The sequence below is a fragment of the Salvelinus alpinus genome, chromosome 4 (genome assembly GCF_045679555.1).
Source record: "Salvelinus alpinus chromosome 4, SLU_Salpinus.1, whole genome shotgun sequence".
NCBI classification, from domain to species: domain Eukaryota; kingdom Metazoa; phylum Chordata; class Actinopteri; order Salmoniformes; family Salmonidae; genus Salvelinus; species Salvelinus alpinus.
Window position 1 is genome coordinate 31,177,776 of NC_092089.1, and position 25,483 is coordinate 31,203,258.

Here is a 25,483-nt window from a genome sequence, read left to right on the forward strand (position 1 = left end):
TCCATTCCATTTTTTATGTTAAAGGTGGAGAAGGATACATTTGCCCCAGACACTGAGGTCAGATTATCCTATTTCCCTCATAATGCACAGGAATTCCGGACACCAATTTGTCACAAAGCACGACTTCCTGACACATTACAACGGCACGTTGTATGACATGGTTGGGCTGTCCTTCCTCGCATCCATGTCAAGGGTTAAATGTCAGGGGTCATCGGCAGATGTTCCGGGTGCTCTCCCAGGCCTTGCTGCCCCTACGGAGTTGTAGGAAGAAGGGATGGCGGAGGGCGGAGGAGAGAGAGAGGCGTTTGGAGGGCTCGTACTCCAGCATCTTCTCCAACAGGTCAAAGAACTGATGATGCTCCTTAGCTTCTGATAACCGGTATCTCTGAAGTAGAGAAAGAGAGAGAGAGAGAGAGAGAGAGAGAGAGAGAGAGAGAGGGAGAGAGAGAGACAGAGAGAGAGAGAGAGACAGAGAGACAGAGAGACAGAGAGACAGAGAGACAGAGAGAGAGAGAGAGAGGAGGGGTTCAGTTATCACAAAGACATCAATAAGGACGTCTTTTCGTCTTTTCTCTGAAGTTATCTAAGGTATCTATGTACAGTCTCAAGTTAGAGGGTATCTTCAGGTGTTCAAGTTATCTAAGGCATCTACACTACCGTTCAAAAGTTTGGGGACACTTAGAAATGTCCTTGTTTTTGAAAGAAAAGCACATTTTTTGTCCATTAAAATAACATCAAATTGATCAGAAATACAGTGTTGACATTGTTAACGTTGTAAATGACTATTGTAGCTGGAAACGGCTGTGTCAAGAGTCTGTGTGCAGCAGGTAGGACGGAGTTAGGCGCAGGACACAGAACTGAGTAACAACGTACTTTACTCGGAAAATCCCAAACAAATTCCATACAGGGAAAAATATTCCAGCTCGACACAACAGAGCGACTACTTAACAAAGAACAAACACGCACAAAACCATGTGGGAACCAGAGGGTTAAATAGGGAATAAATTATAACGTAATGGAAACCAGGTGTGTACAATCAAGACAAAACAAATGGAAAAAGAAATGTAGATCGGTGGCGGCTAGAAAGCCGGTGACGTCGACCACCGAACGCCACTCGAACAAGGAGAGGCACCAACTTCGGCGGAAGTCGTGACAGGCTGATTTTTGATGGAATATCTACATAGACGTACAGAGACCCAATGTCAGCAACCATCACTCTTGTGTTCCAATGGCACGTTGTGTTAGCTAATCCAAGTTTATCATTTTAAAAGGCTACTTGATCATTAGAAAACCCTTTTGCAATTATGTTAACACAGCTGAAAATTGTAGTGCTGATTAAAGAAGCAATAAAACTGGCCTTCTTTAGACCAGTTGAGTATCTGGAGCATCAGCAGCATCAGCCTCAAAATGGCCAGAAACAAAGACCTTTCTTCTGAAACTCGTCAGTCTATTGTTCTGAGAAATGAAGGCTATTCCATGCGAGAAATTGCCAAGAAACTGAAGATCTTGTACAATGCTGTGTACTACTCCCTTCACAGAACAGCACAAACTGGCTCTAACCAGAATAGAAAGAGGAGTGGGAGGCCCCGGTGCACAACTGAGCAAGACAACAAGTACATTAGAGTGCCAGTCCTCAACTGGCAGATTCATTAAATAGTACCCACAAAACACCAGTCTCAACATCAACAGTGAAGAGGCGACTCTGGAATGCTGGCCTTCTAGGCAGTGTTGCAAAGAAAAAAACATATCTCAGACTGGTCAATAAAAATAAAAGATTAAGATGGGCAAAAAAACACAGACACTGGGCAGAGGAACTCTGCCTAGAAGGCCAGCATCCCGGAGTCGCCTCCTCACTGTTGACGTTGAGACTGGTGTCTTTAGGTGTCAAGTATCTAAGGCTTTACCAGTCCAGTCTCAGGTTAGAGCGTCTTTATCTCAGGGGTAACTTACCCATAGAGGTTTAATGTGGTCTTTGACGTATCGTCCTGCCTTGGAGTTATCGTTCCAGTCCAGACGCCTGCAGTGAAAATACTTCTGCTTCCTGAAATGGCAAATCAGACAAAGTGTATACTATGTGTGTCTGTGAGGAGTGTGCATGTGTGTCTATAAGGAGTGTGTTTGTGTGTCTGTGAGGAGTGTGTATGTGTGTCTATGAGAAATGTGTATGTGTGTCTATGAGGAGTGCGTGTGTGTGTGTGTGTGTGTGTGTGTGTGTGTGTGTGTGTGTGTGTGTGTGTGTGTGTGTGTGTGTGTGTGTGTGTGTGTGTGTGTGTGTGTGTGTGTGTGTGTGTGTGTGTGTGTGTAACTGTCATCATGTGTTACCTGGTCTTGCAGATCATCGTAGAGGGGAGAGGTCCCCGTACTCTCTCCATCATGGCCAGGTGCTCCTGGTTGTCATGGGTCTGAGACAAACACAAACACTGGTCAGCAGAAGCTATAAACTCCCAACTTTCACTTGTATCACACAAACAACAAACACACACACAGTCTTCTGTAACTAACATTGTGGGGACACACAATTCAGTCCTATTCAACATCCTGTTTTCCCTAACCACTAACCCTTAACCGTAACTCTAACCCTTACACCCCCAAAACCTAACCTTAACACTAACCTTAATCCTAACCCTAGCTCATAACCCTAAAACTAACCCTAACTCCTAACCCTAACCCTAACTCTAACCCTAAACCCCCGAGAAATAGCATTTGACCTTGTGCGGACTAACAAAATGTCCCCAGTTGGTCAAATGTTTGTTTGTTTACTATTCTTGTAGGGACTTCTGGTCCCCACAAGTATAGTTAAACACGTCCACACACACACAAACACACAGTACCTGATATAGGGTGAAGCCTTCATAGTACTCAAACAGGATGCAGCCGATACTCCAGACATCACACGGATGACTCCAGCCCAGCTCTGAGTTGGAACAGTAACAAATGTTCAGCTAGCCAATAGTCCAAGATTAGAGTGTGATGTCTGTATGTTACCCAGAATAACTTCAGGAGCACGGTAGTGGTGTGTAGATATGATGGTGCTGTGGTGTTCGTGGTCAAACGTGGCACTGCCAAAATCCACCAGCCTTACTGTTGTATCCTTCACTTTCCTCTCATCCCGCTTCTGAGAGAGCGAGAGAAATAGAGGTGGGGGGGACAGAGAGAGAGAGAGGGGGGGAGAAAGAAGATGACTATCCTCCGTCCTCTCTCCTCCGCCCTCTATCCTCCGACCCTCTATCCTCCGCTCACTCTCCTCCGCCCTCTATCCTCCGTCCTCTATCCTCCGCCCACTTCCTCCGTCCTCTCTCCTCGGTCCTCTCTCCTCCGCCCTCTATCCTCCGACCCTCTATCCTCCGCCCACTCTCCTCCGCCCTCTATCCTCCGTCCTCTATCCTCCGCCCACTCTCCTCCGTCCTCTCTCCTCGGACCTCTCTCCTCCGCCCTCTATCCTCCGACCCTCTATCCTCCGCCCACTCTCCTCCGTCCTCTCTCCTCGGTCCTCTCTCCTCCGCCCTCTATCCTCCGTCCTCTATCCTTCGTCCTCTATCCTCCACCCTCTATCCTCCGTCCTCTCTCCTCCGTCCTCTATCCTCCGCACACTCTCCTCCGCCCTCTATCCTTCGTCCTCTATCCTCCGCGCTCTAACCTCCGTCCTCTATCCTCCGCCCTCTATCCTCCGTCCTCTATCCTCCGCCCTCTCTCCTCGGTCCCCTCTCCTCCGTCCTCTATAATCCGCACACTCTCCTCCGCCCTCTATCCTTCGTCCTCTATCCTCCGCGCTCTAACCTCCGTCCTCTATCCTCCGCCCTCTATCCTCCGTCCTCTATCCTCCGCCCTCTCTCCTCGGTCCCCTCTCCTCCGTCCTCTCTCCTCCGTCCTCTATCCTCCGCGCTCTATCCTCCGTCCTCTATCCTCCGTCCTCTATCCTCCGTCCTCTATCCTCCGCCCTCTATCCTCCGTCCTCTATCCTCCGTCCTCTATCATCCGCCCTCTATCCTCCGCCCTCTATCCTCCGCCCTCTCTCCTCCGTCCTCTATCCTCCGTCCTCTATCCTCCGTCCTCTATCCTCCGTCCTCTATCCTCCGTCCTCTATCCTCCGCCCTCTATCCTCCGCGCTCTATCCTCCGTCCTCTATCCTCCGTCCTCTATCCTCCGTCCTCTATCCTCCGCCCTCTATCCTCCGTCCTCTATCCTCCGTCCTCTATCCCCCGTCCTCTATCCTCCGTCCTCTATCCTCCGTCCTCTATCCCTCCGTCCTCTCTCCTCCGCCCTCTATCCTCCGTCCTCTATCCTCCGTCCTCTCTCGCCTCATTTTGAAAAAGATAAAAGTGAATCTAGGATAATCGGCAAGGAGAGTGACCGTGGATGAAAATGTGCTTGGTTGAAATGAGACGGTCCTTCTCCACTCATCAGGCAAATGACATTTACAGGGGTGGATCCCAAAATAAATGTTTAAAGTGATCAAAACAAATTAAGATGCAAAACAGTTTATAGTTAAAACAATACGTAGCATATTGTTTTAAAATTGTGCATGTTTTTCTCCTCTGACAAAACCAAATCTGATTCAAATGGGGTGTGGTATATTTCAAATGGGGTGTGATATATTTAAAATGGGGTGTGGTATATTTCAAAGGGGGTGTGGTATATTTCAAATGGGGTGTGGTATATTTCAAAGGGGGTGTGGTATATTTCAAATGGGGTGTGGTATATTTCAAACGGGGTGTGGTATATTTCAAAGGGGGTGTGGTATATTTCAAATGGGGTGTGGTATATTTCAAACGGGGTGTGGCAGATGTCAAAACTCTTCTGCAGTAGGATACTGTAGACATGAGTGTCCTCAATGAAAAGTGGCTATCGAGGAGGGGACGACACTCTTCCGTTTGCCTACTAATAAATTGACACACTCCTCGACCACTCATCGGTTTCCGGGTCACAAATGAGAGAGGACGGAGGAGAGAGGACAGAGGACGGTCTTTTAGCCAAAGGAGAAAGCATAGGTAAAGAAGAGAGTGAAGAAGGAAGGATAAAGCCCCCCCCCCCCCCTCTCACCTTCTCAGCGTTGTAAGTGATGGTGTAATTTGTAAGTCGCTCTGGATAAGAGCGTCTGCTAAATGACTTAAATGTAAATGTTAAATGTGTAGTCAGAGTTGACAAACAGGATGTTCTCAGGTTTGAGGTCAGTGTGGGTCAGCTTGTTGATATGGAGAACTGCAGAGGGAAACAGATAAACCATGCATCCATCATGATAATACCTGGACAGCCAAGGTGAAACTGCCCAGCGTTGCACTTGCTGCCCATAGGAGTTCCTCTACAGTATGTAGTAGACCAGCGGTATTCAACTCTGACCTTACGAGGTCCGGAGCCTGCTGCTTTTCTGTTTTACCTTATAATGAATTGCTCTAAATCAGTCCCTGATTAGAGGGGAACAATGAAAAAAGCAGTGGAACTGGCTTTGAGGCCCAGAATTGAGATTCAGGCTAGTAGACTGAGCTACATCAATGAACCAGCGCCCTCTTCTGGTCAAAGAGACCATTACCAGACACTAAACAATCCCTGGTAAGTAATGTCATAGTCTATGGAAGTAGTCACCACCAACACTGGTTCTGGAGAGCTACCAGCATGCATATGGGCATACATATACAGTGGGGAGAACAAGTATTTGATACACTGCCGATTTTGCAGGTTTTCCTACTTACAAAGCATGTAGAGGTCTGTAATTTATATCATAGGTACACTTCAACTGTGAGAGACGGAATCTAAAACAAAAATCCAGAAAATCACATTGTATTATTTTTAAGTAATTAATTTGTATTTTATTGCATGACATAAGTATTTGATACATCAGAATAGCAGAACTTAATATTTGAAATGAGAAGTAAAGAGAAAGCCACAGAAGGTGAGGGAAACAACTTCTCAAACTCTCTACTGGTTCATCAAACTCCTTACTGTTTGTTGTGTGGGTCTTTCTCGTTGATTTTCTCCAGGACATTGATCTCCAGTTTAGCAGCTTGTCTGTACTTCTCCATGTTCTTAATGATCTTCAGAGCTACACGTGCCCCAGCCCTGAGAGAGAGACAGAGAGAATAGCTAGCTAACAACCAGCACACGCTCCACCTGATGCTCTACGAGTGTCCATGCGTATTTTATAAATGCCTCTCATACCTGCGCCGGTCCACACACCTCACCACCTTCCCAAAGGTGCCCTCTCCCAACAGACTGATAACCTCATCTGATGGGGAAGACGAAGAGATGGAGGCATGGGGATTCAATTAAAGACTGGGAAGTAGAGGAGTCTCTTTATGAGAGGGCTCGAAAACATTCACCTATCCTGTCTTTTCAATATGTGAAGACTAGAGGATAGTGGGAGAGATAGAGGGAGTGACTAGTAGATGAGAAGGTAAACATAGCCTACACCTCTCTTGTAGAACGTCTCCATTCTGGTAGGCCAGGTGACCATCGTCAGGGGCCTTCTCGTTCTTCCCTGGCCCCTCACTGCTGCTCCGCTAGGGGTCAGAGGTCAGGGGTCAGGGGTTTAGAGGAGGGGACAACAGGGCAAAAGTCGTCAGCATAGTTGGACTGAGCCTCTCAATAACACACACACAGCTGACATAACAGCTGCTTAATAATCTAAAATGCTTGTAAGCTGAGGACTAGTGTTGCAAGCCCCCGATGATGTTATCCAATTCCACAGGCTCCTCCTAACTCCCTTTAAGAAAACAGTCCATTTCTGATGAATGTAATGACTTGTGACTGCCACCTGGAGCAGGTAACTGGTGAAGTGAACTGCACTTAAACAGAGTATGAACAAGTGGACTATATCAGTAGTGGACTATGTTATCTGTACATACAGTAGAGTGGAGCCCTAAACCCTCTCCCTGTCCTGTCCTGTCCTGGTATTAAGGGCCTAAATGAGAAATGTCAAGTGACTGGCTGGCCTGCATGGAGCAGCTCTGTGACTATTTCCATCTACATTCTAAGACTGTTATTAATATCAGAACATCACAAGGAGAAAGAGTGCTGAGAGAAAGAGAGACCGAGAGAGAAAGAGAGAGAGTGCTGAGAGAAAGAGAGAGCGAGAGAGAAAGAGAAAGAGTGCTGAGAGAAAGAGAGAGCGAGAGAGAAAGAGAGAGAGTGCTGAGCGGGCAACTATCCCCGACTTAGAGGGTGGCTTACAGACTGAATGAACACACACACAGACTCTCTCTCTCTATGAGAGAGAGAGTTGTGGTAGAGAGGCAGAACACAGGTAGAGAGAGTGAAGGGTTGCCAGGAATAAAACTGTGCTGTATCAAGCTTCACAAAACACAACTAAATGATATCAAACATTAAGAAAAAGGCAGTGAACAAATGAACAGTGCATAGCAAAGGAAAGGAGAGGATGGGAGAGGATGGGAGAGAGAAGGAAAGGAAAGGAAAGGATGGGAGAGAGAAGGAAAGGAAAGGAGAAAATGGAAAAGAGAAGCAGACGAGGAGGAAGAGGAGGGAAGATGCAGATGGGTACTCACAGAGAGGCAGAGGCCGATACAGTCCAGAAAGCTCTTATACACAGAGTACAACTCTGTCTTCCCCATAACTCAGAACAGAGAGAGGGAATTAAGAAGATAAGGGAAAAGAGGGGAGAGGAAGATACAGGGTAGGTAAAGAACACAGCAAAGAAGGAAGGATAAAGTCCACAAATAGTGAAACAGGAAAAGGAAAGACGACAGAAGAGAGGAGACAGAAACTAATGACAGAGCAAAAAGGAGTGCAGAGGAAGACAGAACAGACAAAGTAAACAGAGAGAAGAGAAAACAGAAAAAAGAAAAAGACAGTGGCAGAGAAGAGACAAAAGTAAGAGTGAAGGAATGAAACAAGATGAGCAGATTAGATGAACCGATGAAGACAGAACAGAGAAGCAAAGAGACAGACAGATAAGGAGAAAGTAGACAGGGAAGGAGAGATATGAGAAGGATACAGGAGATTGAGAGAGAGAAGAAGAGAGAGTTGAGACGGACACTAATAATAACCTTTGGTCACACCCCCCAGGGAAAGTCCTGAGACCAGAATTAAGATGTGGAGTGTGGGTGAGTGTAGGTGTGTGTGAGTGTATGAGGGGCATATTTAGTTTCCCTCCCTGACACTCCTGTCACCTCCTTAACCCCCGCACTCTGGCATAGTGCTTTTCTACACCTGTCCTCTGTGTATGCTGTTGAAGAAAAACTTGTTCCAATGATCAGGCAGAGCTCATTTTCAAATTAAGATTTTATTCAAGCAATTGCAAGGAAGTTAACTCTCCGGATATACCAGGGAGGAACTTAAACATGTACAAATTACCCAGTCATGTATATTCTTCACCAACACAAAGAACTGCTTTCAACGTGGCACCGTCATAGGATGCTACCTTTCCAACAAGTCAGTTTGTCAAATTTCTGCCCTGCTAGAGCTGCCCCGGTCAACTGTAAGTGCTGTTATAGTGAAGTGGAAACGTCTAGGAGCAACAACAGCTCAGCTGCAAAGTGGTAGGCCACACAAGCTCACAGAACGGGACTGCCGAGTGCTGAAGGGTGTAGCGCGTAAAAAGTATCTGCCCTCAGTTTCAACACTCCCTACTGAGTTCCAAACTGCCATGTAGTGCATCTCTTCACTACAAGCACAGGTGCAACTTCTGAAACTTTTTTTAGGAATAATGTTTACAAGCACGACTAGACCCATCTCTAAGCTTTACACCAAACCAAGTGGTTGGGCTGCTGTTGGGCTGACACAAACTCAGGATTGTACCTTTAAAGTTTGCTGTCTGTGTTTGGCGATACTGATCTGGCCTGTATGTCAGTTAGTAGATGTATAGGTGTAACAGATGAATATGGGAGCAGTATAGCTTTAATAGGCTAAATGGGCTTCTAGTGTTATCATTAAGCAGAGAAAGAATGAAGTGCTTGAAATTTCTGCTTGAAATTGTCAGTTAACTGACTGTGGATCTGGACAGTTATTTAATTATGTCTGTAGTTACATACAATAAATACATTACCACTCTAACCCCCAACGCTGACCCTTTGCCTTCCACCCAAACTACTGAGCTGAATAACATTCATCTATAGCATAGTAAATACAGTCAAACATCAACAGAAGACGTTAAGTCATTTTATTTTACGGTCATGTTTCATGGAATGTTATAAGAACAGATTGGACTTTTTATTACAGCTTTTGTGGTGTTCATCTCACATAGGAAAGAGCAGGAAGCCACTGAAGGAGCTGTTTGAATCATCATAGATCCTTTAACATGATGGGAGACGCATGTAGACCAAGTCCCCCTCCTCCAGTTCTAGAGTCCCAGAATTGGAGAGATACTGTCCCCTTCCGTGACTATTGTACTGTCCATTCCACATTATACCCTGGTCATTCATGAACAAACCGAAGTCCATGTACTCCTCTCACTGGAGCACTGAAGACACCTGCATCAGAGGAAAAACAGAGAGATCAATACAGTCAGTCTCTCACAGCCACCAGACACTGGAGCAGCCTGTTAGTGATGTTGGACTCAGTGTCTGTATCTGGTCCCAATGGACATGTGTGTTCATACATGTAGATGGGTGTGTAAGCAAGCAGTAGGCTACCTGTAGCTGCTTGAGCTGAAATTACAAATATAGGAACAATTTTGGGAACCTGTTCCTTGGCTGATTTGGACCAAATATATCAAATCCTCTTTACATACTCTATTTTTAAATCTCTACATTACCTGCATTTTCTGTCTTCAGCTCCTCTACCTGGCTCTCACTCTGGCCTGCAATTCTACAATATCATACAAAGAAACGGTTGAAGAATTCAACACACCACTACTCTGCTGATTACAGTAATCACATTAGATACAGCTGTCTTACTTTACCTGTGTTGTCTTTTCAGTTCAGTCACCTTGTTCTTGTGTTACTGCAGTTCAGTCTTAGTGATACTCAGCTCCACTCTCTATTCCACCACCATGTTCCTCTGCTCAGTCCAGATGTCAGGCTGGGTGGTCAACTATTCAGCATCACTCTCCTTGCTCTTTCCTCCTTCACTGTGACCCTGTTCAGTGATATCTTTCTCTGTCCCCTCCACTCTCCCCCTGAGCTCATGTCCCAGACAGACAGTACAGCAACACCAGCAGAGCTACAACACCCCTCATTCTGAAACAATGTCTCTTCAGAACTAATGTAGTCTACTGGGCTCAGTCCCTTTCTTTATACACACTGGTGTTGTTGACCCAATACATGGAAATTTGACAGGTGTCCTCATGTAATATTTTGAGAACATAGCCAAGGAATGTGTGATATAACAGAACAGGTAAAGATGATTTCTTGGCAGTTGATTCAGATTGTGGGTTGTTTAAGACCATGGGAGATTCACACCTGCTAGTTAGTTAAACCACCCATTTTCTCTCTATTGCATGATCTGTCAAACCAGTCTTGAAATAAACTCATACACAGAGATAATGCTAATTTATTCCACAAAAGCATTAGAACAGTTGAGTCAATTGCATTTTCTAAAAGTCCAATGAGCATGTTTGTATGATCTGTACTCAATGAAGGAAGAGGGAGATTTGGACCAAAAAAAGAAAATGGGGATGGGGGAAATATATTTTATGACAAAATAAATAATTTAGAATGCATTGAAATCTCTTCTACCTCAGTGCTTTTCTACACTAGTAAAATCAGGACTGGACATTCCAAATCAACCAGAAACAGGCCACTATTACCCTCCATTAGTGTCTGTTCCTCAGCTGTCTCTCCTATACAGAGTTCAGAGTACACTTGAATCTGTGTGGAAGTCTGGGGCATCTTGCTGCTTGTCACCATGTATCCAGTCCGTCAGTCTCCTGGTTGTGCCTGGTTGGCTGGTTGAGTCTGTTCTCTTTGTATCAGCCAGCCGGTCTGTTTAGTCCATTTTACAGAGTCTGCTTTACTGCTGAGCGCATGGCAAAACTGTTTTAACGAAATCTAAGTCATCACAAAATAAATTATATCAAGTGGAGGAGTAGGTAGGAGTGATGGTTCAGGGGAAAGGGGAAAAGGGGGGACTGGGGCTCAGTTTGGGGTGTAAAATCTTCATTATGGAATCCTCCAAAAGGCCCTAGGAGTCAGGGGAGGGAGTATGAGGTTTAATACTCCTGTGTTATGGGGCCATCCAGAAAGGCATGGGCTGCTGTGACTGTGCCTGCTGTGTTTTGGCACGCTGGGGAGGAGGGGGGCAGCGGTACCCCAGAGTCCAGCCCAAGGATGATGTGGGGGTGGAGTGGGTTGCCCCAGCGACGTTACCATGGTTACCTGCCCCCAAGGTTTTGGGGGTGGAGTGGTCCTCCTCTTCGTCCGAGGAGTCACCAGTATATGCCACGAGCCCCGTCTTCATCCTCTTCACTGAGGGATCTGAGAGAGATGAGAGAGAGGGAAAAACAGTGGGAGAAAGAGGGAGGAATGAGGGAGAAAGAGGAGGGGTGCGGGAGAGAGAGGGGGAGACATACACACCGAGAGAAAGAACACAACCAAAGACCAGCACAAAGGTTTCAAAAACAACAGTTGGAAGTCAATTGTTTACCAACAGATAGGGAGAGAAAGTTAATAGATTGCATTGTGTTTGGCAGCAGGGGTGAGTTAGGTAGAGGGGCATGGGTCAGCAGCGGCAGTCATTGGTCGGTGGGGAGCGGCAGCGTTAGAGCCGTCCAATCACGATGCAGGACAGCGCCACAGGAGAAGAGCCCCACCCCCATCCGGCATCCCACCCAGAGAGACATGGAAGAGAAGAAAAACACAGAGAAAGAACACAAAAAAGAGAGAGTCTTGTTAGTGAGGGAGTCACACACGGGCACAGACACTCCTGTCTGATGACGTCATCAGAAAGGGACGGGCAGCGAGGGGACAGCACCAGCTAGACAGAGAGGGGGACTCCCAATCTGAAATCCATCCCTAGACACCTCCTAGATGTCACATGATGAGATGCCAGGTGGTAATTATTATTATGGTAATAGATCAGCCTTACTCTTCTACATATTGCTTACACCTATAAAATCCTCTCAGACCTACACAGTGCCTAGGGATAGGGGTTGACTTAGGATCAACGACAGATTTACCTGAGGCAGTGGGTGATCGAAGCTTTGCCCAGTTCTTGATTCTGAACTGACTGACTTTCAAAGCAGAACTTATCGATGAACACTATGCCTGTCTGATGTAATCTGCTATAACTTGTTCTGTCACGTGTGAGAACAGCATGTCTGCATGCAAAATGCTATTTGACTCTGACTACTGACAGCCAAGAGGCCGGGGGGGGTGGGCAGCGTGCTTTATGGCTGAGAGGCCATGGATGGGGAGGGGTCAGGGGGATTACATGGGGTGGGGCCCTTACCCAGGGGGCCTTGCAGCGGCCTCCTCTCCTCCATCTTGGGTGTCATGCCTCCGTTCATCGGAATAGGTGGTGGAGGCATCAGCTGCCTACTGCTGGAGAGAGAGGGAGAGAGGGAAGGAGAGAGAGAGAGAGAGAGAGGGATAGAGGGAAGGAGAGGAGTCAGTGTTGCACAACATCAATCACAAGCAAACACAAGCCTGCACACACGGTGTGTCCAGCATCTGCGACTCGTCGCCCCCCATCCCGTACCTGTCCCTCTCCCTCGGCGGCCCGGAGGAACTCGGTGGCGGGGGTCCTGAAGCCTCTGGGCCGGGGCTGCCCACAGGGAAGCCTGCACCTAAATTAGTCATATGAATGGGTCCATGCTATGAGCAAAAAAACACAGGCGCATTAGCACACATCCTCCCCTAAATCACTATTATTAATAGTAGGCCTACAAGCATATAGTTATCTAAACTATTGAATGGAACTGAACTGCAAAGTTAGTATTCCAAAACATTTTCCTTTTCACTAGCAGCTGAGAATAAAACATTATTTTAAGTTTATGCATGCTGTGATTGCACAAAATCTGAAAATAGGAATGGACTGTATTAAAGTAACATATCATTAAATCAAGAGGACACATTTAAATTAGGCCTGTGACGACACTAGTATTACGATATTTTTTCCATGGCAAAAATTAAAACAGGAAGCAGACCAAACTCTTTGGTCCTTTAAAAACCTGCTGTATGCAAAACATGATGTGCCATAGCTTGGGAAATAAATCAAATGACTCTGATACTACTGGTATCGTACCTGCACTAATTTCAATATATTGAAGTACATTTGATGATTATCCAACAATACCTCTTCAGAATCTCCATAATCTGAAAGTTCTAGAAATCCAATAATACATGGACTCAGATAATAACAGCTATGGTTACAATGCTTTTCAATGAACGTCATAAGATCTACTAGGGAAAAAACAAGTTGACACTGAACAGAGACACTTAGACCCATTCAATCTCACTCACTCAAGCAAACCTTTCCTATAGAATGCAGACATGGACTCACAGAATTACAGACAAGAGACAGTGAGAATCATAATGAATTCAGTCTAACAGAAAGAGGAACAGATATCAGATACATGGACAGAAGATAAGAAAAGACAGGAAGACAACAGAGGCAGAAGGGACAGACTGGACGAAGGCAGCACATAAGGTGGAAGAATAAAATAATGGTAAATTACCTGGTATCCCAGCAGACCGCTGTCCCTCTCGTCTGGCACCTCCTCTGTGAAGCGTCTTTTCTGCGGTGGATTGGCTGAGACTACGGGAGGCGGAGCTTTGGGCGGAACTGGAGCAGCAGATGGGAAAGGAGAAGGTGGGAGAGTCTGGGGACAAAATAAACAACTTGGATGCAATGTATGTTGAATACATCATATATACAGCCTATCAAGAGTGTGAAGCCCAGGAGTGTGAAGGTGAACGGAAAGGCTCTGGAGCAACGAACCGCCCTTGCTGTCTCTGCCTGGCCGGTTCTCCTCTCTCCACTGGGATTCTCTGCCTCTAACCCTATTACAGGGGCTGAGTCACTGGCTTACTGGTGCTCTTTCATGCCGTCCCTAGGAGGGGTGCGTCACTTGAGTGGGTTGAGTCACTGACGTGATCTTCCTGTCTGGGTTGGCGCCCCCCCTTGGGTTGTGCCGTGGCGGAGATCTTTGTGGGCTATACTCGGCCTTGTCTCAGGCTGGTAAGTTGGTGGTTGAAGATATCCCTCTAGTGGTGTGGGGGCTGTGATTTGGCAAAGTGGGTGGGTTTATATCCTTCCTGTTTGGCCCTGTCCGGGGGTATCATCGGATGGGGCCACAGTGTCTCCTGACCCCTCCTGTCTCAGCCTCCAGTATTTATGCTGCAGTAGTTTGTGTCGGGGGGCTAGGGTCAGTCTGTTATATCTGGAGTATTTCTCCTGTCTTATCCGGTGTCCTGTGTGAATTTAAGTATGCTCTCTCTAATTCTCTCTTTCTCTCTCTCGGAGGACCTGAGGCCTAGGACCATGCCTCAGGACGACCTGGCATGATGACTCCTTGCTGTCCCCAGTCCACCTGGCCGTGCTGCTGCTCCAGTTCCAACTGTTCTATGGAACCCTGACCTGTTCACCGGACGTGCTACCTGTCCCAGACCTGCTGTTTTCAACTCTCTAGAGACAGCAGGAGCGGTAGAGATACTCTTAATGATCGGCTATGAAAAGCCAACTGACATTTACTCCTGAGGTGCTGACTTGCTGCACCCTCGACAACTACTGTGATTATTATTATTTGACCATGCTGGTCATTTATGAACATTTGAACATCTTGGCCATGTTCTGTTATAATCTCCACCCGGCACAGCCAAAAGAGGACTGGCCACCCCTCATAGCCTGGTTCCTCTCTAGGTTTCTTCCTAGGTTTTGGCCTTTCTAGGGAGTTTTTCCTAGCCACCGTGCTTCTACACCTGCATTGCTTGCTGTTTGGAGTTTTAGGATGGGTTTCTGTACAGCACTTTGAGATATCAGCTGATGTACGAAGGGCTATATAAATAGTTTTACAACTAGTTCATAGCTCGGATGTAAGTCTCAATGTACTGTATTACAGGTCCATACAAGTCTAAATCTGATTGACCAGTCTTACCTGTGGTAAACTGACAGGTGCAGGGGGGAGGGCGTACCGGTTGGGAGGGGGGAGACCGGCAGGCACCCCAGGGGGAATGGGAGGGGGGACAGCGTAGGGGGGAGGAATGGGCTGAGGGGGAGGTACAGGGAGGGGGTAGCTGGGCTGGTACCCCGCTGGGGGGTAGTAAGGGGGCTGGGGAGGCATCCCGTTGGCCATGGGGGGATGCATAAAGCCTGGAGGAGGAGAGGAACACGTCAGTACATGTTGACACATTGTAGAGGCTGTAAAAGAGAAAGAAAGCCAGAGAGTCTGTACCGGGAGTAGGCATCATGACACTCATCTGGTTGAGGAAGACAGAATACTCTGCATGAACCTGGAGGGAAGAGAGAACAGTCAGAGATCCACATGGCAAACAGAGCTCAGTTACATAATACAATGCACTTCACATGGGACAGCTTGAAACAGGGTTTAAGTGAAAGTAGAGCAGTGTACAGAGAACAAAGAACAGAGTGCCAGTCAGTAAACCATTAGACACTCACCGTCTGCAGCAGGTTGTCACACAGGGTCTTAGCTGCAGCAAGGCCCTCTGGTTTGGGATGACTGGGGAAGAGAGGAGTTAATGTGTGCCTGGTGTCTAAGCTCTGTGTCTCTGAGCTAATACAAATGAACATGGACTTTACTCCCCCAGACTATCCATTAATACTGCTATTTACCTGATGTAGATGTACGTGAGTTCAAGGCCCTCTCTGAGTTGATACAGATGAACACGAGTCTAGTCCATGAGACTTACCTGATGTAGATGTACATCGGTTCGAATGCCTCTCGCCCAGAGGCGGGCTCCAGACAGCCTGATCCCTTCCCCCTGAGGAAGACCTTGGCCCCAGTCTCACCCTGGATGTGCTGCAGGTAGGAGCTGCCTGGCCCTTCCACCCTCTCCTTCACTGAGAAGCCCTGGATGGCATGCTCCAGACCCACAAACAACTTTTCCTGCACATAGTGCATCTGAAAGGATATGGATATAAGTCTTCAAGATTCATCAATGACATTGACACTCATAAAATAACATTGACACACACACTGAGCGACAATCACACACACAAACTCAGTTTTCTTATTAGTGCTGGCCATCAGCTAATCAGCCGGTTACAGACTCATTTTACATTTACATTACATTTAAGTCATTTAGCAGACGCTCTTATCCAGAGCGACTTACAAATTGGTGCATTCACCTTATGATATCCAGTGGAACAACCACTTTACAATAGTGCATCTAACTCTTTTAAGGGGGGGGGGGGGGGTTAGAAGGATTACTTTATCCTATCCTAGGTATTCCTTAAAGAGGTGGGGTTTCAGGTGTCTCCGGAAGGTGGTGATTGACTCCGCTGACCTGGCGTCGTGAGGGAGTTTGTTCCACCATTGGGGTGCCAGAGCAGCGAACAGTTTTGACTGGGCTGAGCGGGAACTGTACTTCCTCAGAGGTAGGGAGGCGAGCAGGCCAGAGGTGGATGAACGCAGTGCCCTTGTTTAGGTGTAGGGCCTGATCAGAGCCTGAAGGTACGGAGGTGCCGTTCCCCTCACAGCTCCGTAGGCAAGCACCATGGTCTTGTAGCGGATGCGAGCTTCAACTGGAAGCCAGTGGAGAGAGCGGAGGAGCGGGGTGACGTGAGAGAACTTGGGAAAGTTGAACACCAGACGGGCTGCGGCGTTCTGGATGAGTTGTAGGGGTTTAATGGCACAGGCAGGGAGCCCAGCCAACAGATTTTCAGCCACCTACTTTTTCCACGTCCTATTAACTAGGCTACTTTTCATTTAAACGTTTCAATTCACTAGTCCGCCGTGCCTCCTCTGGATAGAATGAACGATATGCCTCTTCTATCGATCTATTGATAGAATAGGTGCCCGTCAGTCACAAAGCGAGCGATGACAGGGAAACTCAATGTGCTGTCTGTCCCGCCTCCCGGTACAATTTGTGTGCACTGTGGTTGGTTGCAGTCTAATTTCTTTACACAGAGGAAGGAGAGAGCATGATGCCAGTGAATTTGCACGCCCCACGTAGCGCACGAACGCGGTAACGCCCCACGTAGCGCGCGTACGCGGTAACGCCCCACGTAGAGCGCGTACGCGGTAACGCCCCACGTAGAGCGCGTACGCGGTAACGCCATACGTAGAGCGCGTACGCGGTAACGCCCCACGTAGCGGACACAGTATTTTCTTTTGCGTGTTTCACATAGCCAGCCACGTGGAGTCGTGGTGCATAGTAGACTATTTACTGTGCTTTGATTGACAACTGAACAGCAAGTGTTGACTAGTTTATAAAAAGTGTCAAACTGACTAAATAAAGTCAATCTCCTATATCCCTTTGCCATCCATAAATCATACAGCGTGGTTATACTGCATGTCCATGGTGACATGGTCCCTACGTTTCCTTTCCTAACATGCCGGGACTAAAGTCACTGTAAATAAGACTTTAATCTCAAGACATGTTAAACGCTCTCTTATTTAGAAAATAAGAATATATAAGCCTAGGCCATACCCCAAACAACAAATTCATTCATTTTCAGTAAATTAAAATTGCCCTGGCTGGCTACTTTTTCTATTTGGCTGGCCACTATGTACTTGTGGAAAACACTGCTTACCCCAGACTGGAAGTGTGGTCTGTGATGGTGGTTGATGGGGGGCTGGGATTTGTGTTGCTGGTAGACTGGGACTGTGGCTCCGGTTCCGCTGTAGGAGGTGGCCGCCTTCACCACTCCGTTAGTGATGATCTCCTTGATGCGGTTCACAGCTCCTGGAGAGGGAGATTGGATCGTCACAACATAGAAACTCAGGAAAGAAGGACCCTGGTGATCCTGATGTTCAGAAATGGTGATAATCTTAATCAAATTAGGTGAGTAAATAGAGATGTACTGACTGTCGACAAGCTCCCTGGTCTGGCCCTGGACGTGGAGATAGAGGGGTCGGTCCCTGACGACAGAGAGAGAAGCAGTCGGTCAGTAGCCTAAGACTTGGTTGTATGATGCAATCAGACAACAGATCCACTTGTCTGTATGGAAAAAAGTAAATACCAGTAATCTCCTTGGTAGATCAGTGTGGTAATAAAGAAGGTGTGAAGCAGGACTCACCCTTGTGGAGCCTTGTACTTCTCCACTGCTGCCATGTATCGACCCCTGGTGGACACAGCAGCACCGCTCACTTTGCTGATCTTCACACAATAGGATGAAGAAGAAGCTGGTCATTTACTGTCCTCAAGTGAGACACTTTCTGTCCCATACTGGTTTACATGACACTGATCCAGTCTGTACATGTGCGTGTCACACAGAGAAAGAGCTGGGTAAACATAGCAGTAAATTTGACTGTTGACCAGATTGATCAATCAATGGGTCTAAGGATCATAATGATGTCATGGACTCTGACCTCGTCCTGTGTCTGTCCGCGGGTCAACAGGTTCCGGCAGGGGAGAGGAACGTCATTGATCTCCACCTCCGCCACCACCAGGTCATCCTTCGCTTTCATAGGAGGCTGGGGCTTCCCTACACCCACAACCTGGTGATGACAAAGATTCTTTATGTGCCGCATGCTAACATTTACAACAATATCTCTAAAAAAAGAGAGAGATTAAGAGCTAGGGGATTACAGAATTTGGAGGCGAGAGAGGGACAGACAACGAAGACAGAGAGAAGCCAGATTACAGGTGAGAGACTGAAAGCGTTTCTAATGTTTTCAGTGTAAGAGGTTTCCTGACCCTTACCTTGTCTGGGGGTCCAAATGGTCCAGACGGTCCTATCTGGGAGGGCTTGAGCTTGCCCTTGGCTACCAGCATGGCGTTGATCTTAGCTGCCACAGCAGCTGCAGCGTCCAGAGCCCCTGTAGGAGCCGCCTCCGCCTCCCCCATCTGGTCTGAACCAGGACCTGGGCCCGGCTGGTCCCATTTACTACGGCGACTGAGGAACAAAGAGGGGAGCGGGGTGGGGGAACAGAGAGAGGGGGGAGGGGTAGTGAAAGAGAAAGGCAGGGGAGATAGGGAGGGAGAGAAAGAGGGCAATGGTAAGTGGAAGGGATGGGAGAAGCAGAAAGAGAATGGAGGGCAGTGCAAAAGCAGCAATCACAAGGCCTCTCCCCACCCGTTTCTGTAAAAAGCTGGAGGGATGGATGCTGGAGAAACGTAGGCCTAACAACTCTCGGACAGAGCTATGGATGCAAAAACTGACCATCTATGATATAACAATTATAGTTTTAACCATGAGGCTATACAGTGTTTGTTTACATATACTTTTTGTTTTACTCCCATGTCGTAAAAAAAAGAAGTATATTTTGGGTTCTGATGGTGTATGTCAGTTGAGCAAAACGTTTTGGGTGACCAACCAATTTCACATGTTAGTTATATGCCTCCCGAGTGGCGCAGCAGTCTAAGGCACTGCGTCGCAGTGTTGCGGCGTCACTACAGCCTGGGGTTCCATCCCAGGCGGTGTCACAACCGGCCGTGACCTGGAGTCCAATAGGGCGGCACAAAAATGTCCCAGCGTCGTCTGGGTTAGAGGAGGGTTTGGCCGCGGGGGCTTTACTTGGCTCATCGCACTCTAGTGACTACTTGTGGTGGGCCAGGCACCTGCAGGCTGACTTCAGTTGTCAGTTGAACAGTGTTTCCGCCAACACATTGGTGTGGCTGGCTTCCGGGTTAAACGAGCAGGTGATAAGAAGCGCAGTTTGGCGGGTCATGTTTCGGAGGACACATGACTTGACCTTCGCCTCTCCCGAGTACGTTGGGGAGTTGCGATGAGATAAGATCGTAATATCACGAAATTGTGGGGCAAATTACACACAAAAAAGTATGTTAGTTATAGATTTGTCTTTGAAAGCAAATCTAAGAAGCAGTATATCTTTTTTGTGTGGCTATTTCTATGCTTCCCATTCTTAAGTTTTGTTTTTGTGTCTTTTACATTTGGTTTTATACACCAGCTTCAAACACAATATTTTTGGTTATGGAAAATATATTTCACAGGGGATTAGATGGTACAATGATTCTCTACACTGTACCTGCTTGTTTTGTCAAACTGAAATTAGGTGAACTAAATTACTACAATCAGGAAATCATTATTTATAAGTAAAAATAAATAAAATGGATGTAGCAACTGCAGGTTGCACCTTAAATGACCACATCAATTACAGGGTTCAGAGGTCGTAGGCTAACGTTAGCTAGCTAACAAGTTAGTTTAGTCTTTGCCATCTAACGTTACAATTAATGTTAACTTTGTGGATTGAATTAATGTTGTTGACTTGTTAACGTTAGCTAGCTAGTTATCCAACAGTTTGTTCACGTCGCTGTGCTTAACGTTAGTTAACTAGCTACTAGCAACCATACGTAGTTAGCTACTGTAAATTACCAAAACAACAGTTAGCGAGCTAACTAATAGATAGCTAGGTAACCAACTCACATCGATTTAAAACAATAAATAAACGTATCACCCAACGGCGCTCTTAGCTGGCTACATAACCAACCACTTTCTAAACTGGGCAGCGACAGCTAGCTAGCTACACCGTTGGCTACTAAGCATAACTCACGTAGCTAGTTACAAGCACTCCGCCATTACAAATTAACTAGCTAGCTTTGTGCTGCTCAGTCAGTGTTGAGCAAGTCTGCGGTAAAATGCACCGTGACAACGCAACGTTCTTTCAACTCACCCGCCGTTTTGCGTTCCACCAAATGACATCAATCTTCTATTTGGTTGAATTTCTCTTTGAATAAAAACACTAACACTACTGACTCCGCCAGACTTTCAATATAGCTTGTCCAGACAGTGGAGTAATTTACTGCAAGAGCTTTCAATCTATGCGATATCGCTCCCACTTCCTGTTTTTTGGGGAAAGGACCGGAGCTGTGTTGAATTTTGCTTCCCTCACAGATTATTTTCTTCAATCATGTGCGACGCTAGGGGACGCAGTGAGCAGCTCGAGCTGAGCAGGCCGCGTTTACCGGGTGATGCAGTCCTGTGGCTGCCTGCTATCATCGTTTTCCTGCCACCCCCAGGTGAGTGTTGCGGATATGAATCAGATTAATGTCGGTTCAGTTTTCCCAAATGAAACCCCACAGCACACAGCTTGGTCTACGTGAAAATGTAGGACCAGACATCTTACAAGCAGGATGCTCAGGTGATGATGCCAGAGCCAGGTAAACTATGGTTGTTAGCCAGGTAAATTATGGTTGTTGTCAACACGTGGTGTTGTGTCTCTGTGTTTAAAACAATAACATTGGCCCAATTGCAGCTTATTGCATGTGTAAAATGTATTGTTGTCAACTTTTTTCAATGTGTGTGGTCCTTTGTGGACCGTTTAATTAGCCTAACTGTTTCAGTAAACTGATTTCCCCTCCTTATTTACCATGATTCACTGAATAGCTCAGGAATGTCTCTCCTTCCTGTACTTTGTAAGTAGGCTATCAGCCAAGTTTAACCTTTTTTAATCCCCTTGGCAATTAGATCATGGATCTGCAGGCTAAAATTAAATACCCAGTGCCACATAGGCTTAGCCTAATTGTAATGCTTATGTCTGAGTTTGGGTTATCAGGTCATATGCCTTATTATGCATAATGTCTATTATGTTCTAGTGTTGAGTACACTGGTGGTCTATCCATCATCAGGTGAGTATCATTTTAATACCACACACTCTTCATTTTTATACCATGAATTATATTCAAGTTCTAGGCTACTGCTTCTAGGCTACTGCATGTGTTCACAGAGGTTCTACTGATGCCCACTCTGACTGTGGAGCCTTCAGGATGACAGTTGTACACTGAGGACACAGTCTCTTTGGCGTGTCAGTTACCTGGCCACTCTGGGCTGGGCTGGCAGTTCTACTGGCACAAAGACAGGTGTGACCTCCGGCTCCCTCTTTATGTTGCTTCTCTGATCGTGTATATTGGATGTCGGGAGGTGTGATAGATTTCAGTTCAATCTAATAGAATGTGGGTGTTAGGCTACTTGTTGTATCCATCACTCCCTGAGTGATGATAGTAAAACATGGCACTGAATAACTGTGTACAGGAACTGGAATGTACTAAGTGGAACGAACTAATGCTCATAACACTATATTAGGCAGGACACTGGCCCTGTGGAGCAGATGTGGGGCAGAGTTGGAGGTGGGGCGGTCTACCAACTGTGGCGTGCCTCTGTCACACACACAGGCCAGTACTGGTGCAGAGCAGGGAGAGGACAGCCAGTCTTCTACATCCAATACAGCCAGGCAGTCTCTGTTAATGTCATTGGTGAGTGAGGAGAGTAGCACATGAGTAATGGTTGTCTTGCATGTGGTGTCATGCACTTTTTCATAGATTACTTGACAAGCCCCACTCGTTACTCTAGCTCTTGTCAGTGACAATTTGAATATATTTCACTTCTCTACTTCTTTGCAATCTATATTTTTCTCAACTTCCTCCTCTAATCAATCTGTGTAATCAATATCCTCTCCAGAGCTCTTCACATCAGTGACTTTGTCAGCATCTCCTTCGACCGTGGTCAAAGAGTGCGGGGCTTTCAACCTCACCTGTGAGGCCCAGCTTAGCAACTGCAAACTGAGCCAACATCATGGTAACCACAGTCTACATAGTCACCCTGATCCTGACTGTAACTGGACCACAGTGATTGTAACATTCTCCTTCCTGAGGGACGGCTGGCCAGTGGCCAGGGACTCTGTCAGTGGGATGTACAGCGTAGCGGGGGCTTCTAGCTGTCACATGGGGACCTACAGCTGTGTGGCCAGAGCAGGCAGGGCCAGGAGGAGCAGCCAGGAGATCAGCATCACACGAGACAGTGAGTTCATACTATATCACCTGAACTTTTTATTTTATTTATTTTTATTTTTATTTCACCTTTATTTAACCAGGTAGGCTAGTTGAGAACAAGTTCTCATTTGCAACTGCGACCTGGCCAAGATAAAGCATAGCAGTGTGAACAGACAACACAGAGTTACACATGGAGTAAACAATAAACAAGTCAATAACATGGTAGAAAAAAAAAAGAGAATCTATATACAATGTGTGCAAAAGGCATGAGGTAGGCAATAAATCGAATAATTACAATTTAGCAGATTAACACTGGAGTGATAAATCATCAGATGATCATGTGCAAGAAGAGATACTGGTGTGCAAAAGAGCAGAAAAGTAAATAAATAAAAGCAGTATGGGGGGTGAGGTAGGTAAATTGGGTGGGTAGTTTACAGATGGACTATGTACAGCTGCAGCGATCGGTTAGCTGCTCGGATAGCAGATTTTTAAAGTTGTTGAGGGAGATAAAAGTCTCCAACTTCAGAGATTTTTGCAATTCGTTCCAGTCGCAGGCAGCAGAGAACTGGAAGGAAAGGCGTCCAAATGAGGTTTTGGCTTTAGGGATGATCAGTGAGATACACCTGCTGGAGCGCGTGCTGCGGGTGGGTGTAGCCATCGTGACCAGTGAACTGAGATAAGGCGGCACTTTACCTAGCATAGCCTTGTAGATGACCTGGAGCCAGTGGGTCTGACGACGAACATGTAGCGAGGGCCAGCCGACTAGGGCATACAGGTCGCAGTGGTGGGTCGTATAAGGTGCTTTAGTAACAAAACGAATGGCACTGTGATAAACTGCATCCAGTTTGCTGAGTAGAGTATTGGAAGCTATTTTGTAGATGACATCGCCGAAGTCGAGGATCGGTAGGATAGTCAGTTTTACTAGGGTAAGTTTGGCGGCGTGAGTGAAGGAGGCTTTGTTGCGGAATAGAAAGCCGATTCTTGATTTGATTTTGGATTGGAGATGTTTGATATGAGTCTGGAAGGAGAGTTTGCAGTCTAGCCAGACACCTAGGTACTTATAGATGTCCACATATTCTAGGTCGGAACCGTCCAGGGTGGTGATGCTAGTCGGGCGTGCGGGTGCAGGCAGCGAACGGTTGAAAAGCATGCATTTGGTTTTACTAGCGTTTAAGAGCAGTTGGAGGCCACGGAAGGAGTGTTGTATGGCATTGAAGCTCGTTTGGAGGTTAGATAGCACAGTGTCCAAGGAAGGGCCGGAAGTATATAGAATGGTGTCGTCTGCGTAGAGGTGGATCAGGGAATCGCCCGCAGCAAGAGCAACATCATTGATGTATACAGAGAAAAGAGTCGGCCCGAGAATTGAACCCTGTGGTACCCCCATAGAGACTGCCAGAGGACCGGACAACATGCCCTCCGATTTGACACACTGAACTCTGTCTGCAGAGTAGTTGGTGAACCAGGCAAGGCAGTCATTAGAAAAACCGAGGCTACTGAGTCTGCCGATAAGAATATGGATACTAAGAATACTTTTAGTTTACCAATTGCCATAGGTTTTCATTCCTCATTGCTGGTCTGAAATCATATTCATTATTCTGGTGTCAAAACTGCCACTCTTTACCATTCACTTTGTATCCTGATCTCTCTCATTCTGCCTTCATCCAGACCTGTCTCTGATACTGGTCACCTGCTTTGGCACCTTCCTGATCCTCTCCGTGGCTCCATTGGCATTTCTTGTGAGACTATACGTGATGAGATGTAAGTGGCAGCATAGTGGATCTTAGTCTGACTCTTGAGTCTCTGGGACTGAGTCAGTTCAACACCTATCTCTTCTCTTTGTGTGACCATGCAGTGTGGCAGCTCAGAGGCAGAGGACAAGGAGAATTGCAGTGCAATGAGTGCAGTACAATACAGGGACCAAAATGAGAGGGAGGACCGGTGAGACGTGCTGTGAGAACTCATGTAGCACACATGGCACACATTAGTGCACAGGTGTAGGATCTTAATTTGATCACCCTGTTGCATGTTTTTTACTCAAAAGATTAAAACAGATGTTTTGTTGTAATCTTGCAGATGTATCTGGACCCAGCTGACTTGAGAAACTTTCTATCATTTATTACAAAATTGGAGTGTAGAATAATAAACATATCATTATTTGGAGAATTTTGACCAAAGAATGTTTTTGTTTTATTTTCACCACAATGTGGCACTCAAATAATACATTGATTCAACACTGCAACATGCCTGTATTGTCAAATAGACCCAACTCTTTTCTCATAACAGGTTCCATATTTTTTAAAGCCCACCACCAGTTGATTAAAAGTGAGTGTGAGTGAATCTCAACAGTGTAAAGCAAGCTATAATATGTTTGCCCTTATGTTCCATTTATTGGTGAATTGTTAGACTTAAAGGGTTGTATGATGAATGAGCCAAGATCTGAGAATTGCATTCTGTCTCCATATAAACTCACAAAAAAAGAAACGTCCCTTTTTCAGAACCCCGTCTTTCAAAGATAATTCGTAAAAATCCAAATATCTTCATTGTAAAGGGTTTAAACACTGTTTCCCATGCTTGTTCAATGAACCATCAACAATTAATGAACATGCACCTGTGGAACGGTCGTTAAGACGCTAACAGCTTACAGACGGTAGGCAATTAAGGTCACAGTTATGAGAACTTAGGACACTAAAGAAGCCTTTCTACTGACTCTGAAAAACACCAAAAGAAAGATGCCCAGGGTCCCT

General features: G+C 46.3%; 3 protein-coding genes and 1 long non-coding RNA gene across 7 annotated transcripts; 1 reads left to right on the forward strand and 3 right to left on the reverse strand.

The window, feature by feature from the left end:
• Window positions 1–7,785, reverse strand: clk2b (CDC-like kinase 2b). The gene is made up of 12 exons (XM_071395272.1): window positions 7,497–7,785; window positions 6,404–6,494; window positions 6,154–6,220; window positions 5,938–6,054; window positions 5,486–5,507; window positions 5,127–5,299; window positions 5,041–5,062; window positions 2,986–3,115; window positions 2,832–2,914; window positions 2,323–2,402; window positions 1,951–2,041; window positions 1–385 (listed from the first exon to the last, which is right to left on the reverse strand). Exons 1-12 carry the CDS (start codon window positions 7,560–7,562, stop codon window positions 209–211), a joined length of 1,119 nt encoding a protein of 372 aa, XP_071251373.1. The 5' UTR covers window positions 7,563–7,785; the 3' UTR covers window positions 1–208.
• A 1,501-nt stretch (window positions 7,786–9,286) lies between these two features.
• On the reverse strand, window positions 9,287–9,980 carry LOC139573287 (uncharacterized). Its single transcript, XR_011674575.1, has 3 exons — window positions 9,851–9,980; window positions 9,704–9,756; window positions 9,287–9,419 (listed from the first exon to the last, which is right to left on the reverse strand). It is a non-coding gene; the product is annotated as an uncharacterized lncRNA (long non-coding RNA).
• Window positions 9,981–10,422: 442 nt separating this feature from the next.
• Window positions 10,423–20,887, reverse strand: khdc4 (KH domain containing 4, pre-mRNA splicing factor). 4 transcript variants are annotated; one of them, XM_071396561.1, is made up of 14 exons: window positions 20,645–20,887; window positions 18,714–18,906; window positions 18,380–18,508; window positions 18,088–18,167; window positions 17,877–17,929; window positions 17,602–17,753; window positions 15,756–15,967; window positions 15,505–15,565; window positions 15,281–15,338; window positions 14,984–15,198; window positions 13,565–13,708; window positions 12,586–12,701; window positions 12,337–12,425; window positions 10,423–11,363 (listed from the first exon to the last, which is right to left on the reverse strand). In XM_071396561.1, the coding sequence occupies exons 1-14, from the start codon at window positions 20,671–20,673 to the stop codon at window positions 11,113–11,115; spliced, it is 1,782 nt and encodes a 593-aa protein (XP_071252662.1). In that variant the 5' UTR covers window positions 20,674–20,887; the 3' UTR covers window positions 10,423–11,112. The 4 variants fall into 4 exon arrangements, 3 of the variants coding, with proteins under 3 accessions (XP_071252662.1, XP_071252661.1, XP_071252663.1); XM_071396560.1 differs by having other exon boundaries at window positions 12,337–12,428; XR_011674574.1 differs by having other exon boundaries at window positions 11,304–11,363; window positions 12,337–12,428; window positions 12,586–12,673.
• Window positions 20,888–21,697: 810 nt separating this feature from the next.
• Window positions 21,698–24,913, forward strand: LOC139573286 (uncharacterized). Its single transcript, XM_071396563.1, has 5 exons — window positions 21,698–21,830; window positions 22,054–22,223; window positions 22,429–22,767; window positions 24,405–24,497; window positions 24,592–24,913. The coding sequence occupies exons 2-5, from the start codon at window positions 22,079–22,081 to the stop codon at window positions 24,663–24,665; spliced, it is 651 nt and encodes a 216-aa protein (XP_071252664.1). The 5' UTR covers window positions 21,698–21,830; window positions 22,054–22,078; the 3' UTR covers window positions 24,666–24,913.
• Window positions 24,914–25,483: the final 570 nt, after the last annotated feature.

Excerpts from the sequence above, each read along its gene's own strand:
- clk2b (XM_071395272.1), bottom strand. The coding sequence starts at position 7,562 with ATGGGGAAGACAGAGTTGTACTCTGTGTATAAGAGCTTTCTGGACTGT. Across the intron at positions 5,508-5,937 it reads AAAGACCCACACAACAAACA|AAGAGGGCGCTGGTTCATTG; the intron begins GTAAGGAGTTTG and ends CTCTTTGACCAG. Across the intron at positions 5,300-5,485 it reads GAGGGCGCTGGTTCATTGAT|AGGAACTCCTATGGGCAGCA; the intron begins GTAGCTCAGTCT and ends TACATACTGTAG.
- khdc4 (XM_071396560.1), bottom strand. The coding sequence starts at position 20,673 with ATGTCATTTGGTGGAACGCAAAACGGCGG. Across the intron at positions 13,709-14,983 it reads CACCTGTCAGTTTACCACAG|ACTCTCCCACCTTCTCCTTT; the intron begins GTAAGACTGGTC and ends TTTTGTCCCCAG. Across the intron at positions 11,364-12,336 it reads GCCGCTGCAAGGCCCCCTGG|ATCCCTCAGTGAAGAGGATG; the intron begins GTAAGGGCCCCA and ends CATCTCTCTCAG.
- LOC139573286 (XM_071396563.1), top strand. The coding sequence starts at position 22,079 with ATGTGGGGCAGAGTTGGAGGTGGGGCGGTCTACCAACTGTGGCGTGCC. Across the intron at positions 22,224-22,428 it reads AGTCTCTGTTAATGTCATTG|AGCTCTTCACATCAGTGACT; the intron begins GTGAGTGAGGAG and ends TATCCTCTCCAG. Across the intron at positions 24,498-24,591 it reads GAGACTATACGTGATGAGAT|TGTGGCAGCTCAGAGGCAGA; the intron begins GTAAGTGGCAGC and ends GTGACCATGCAG.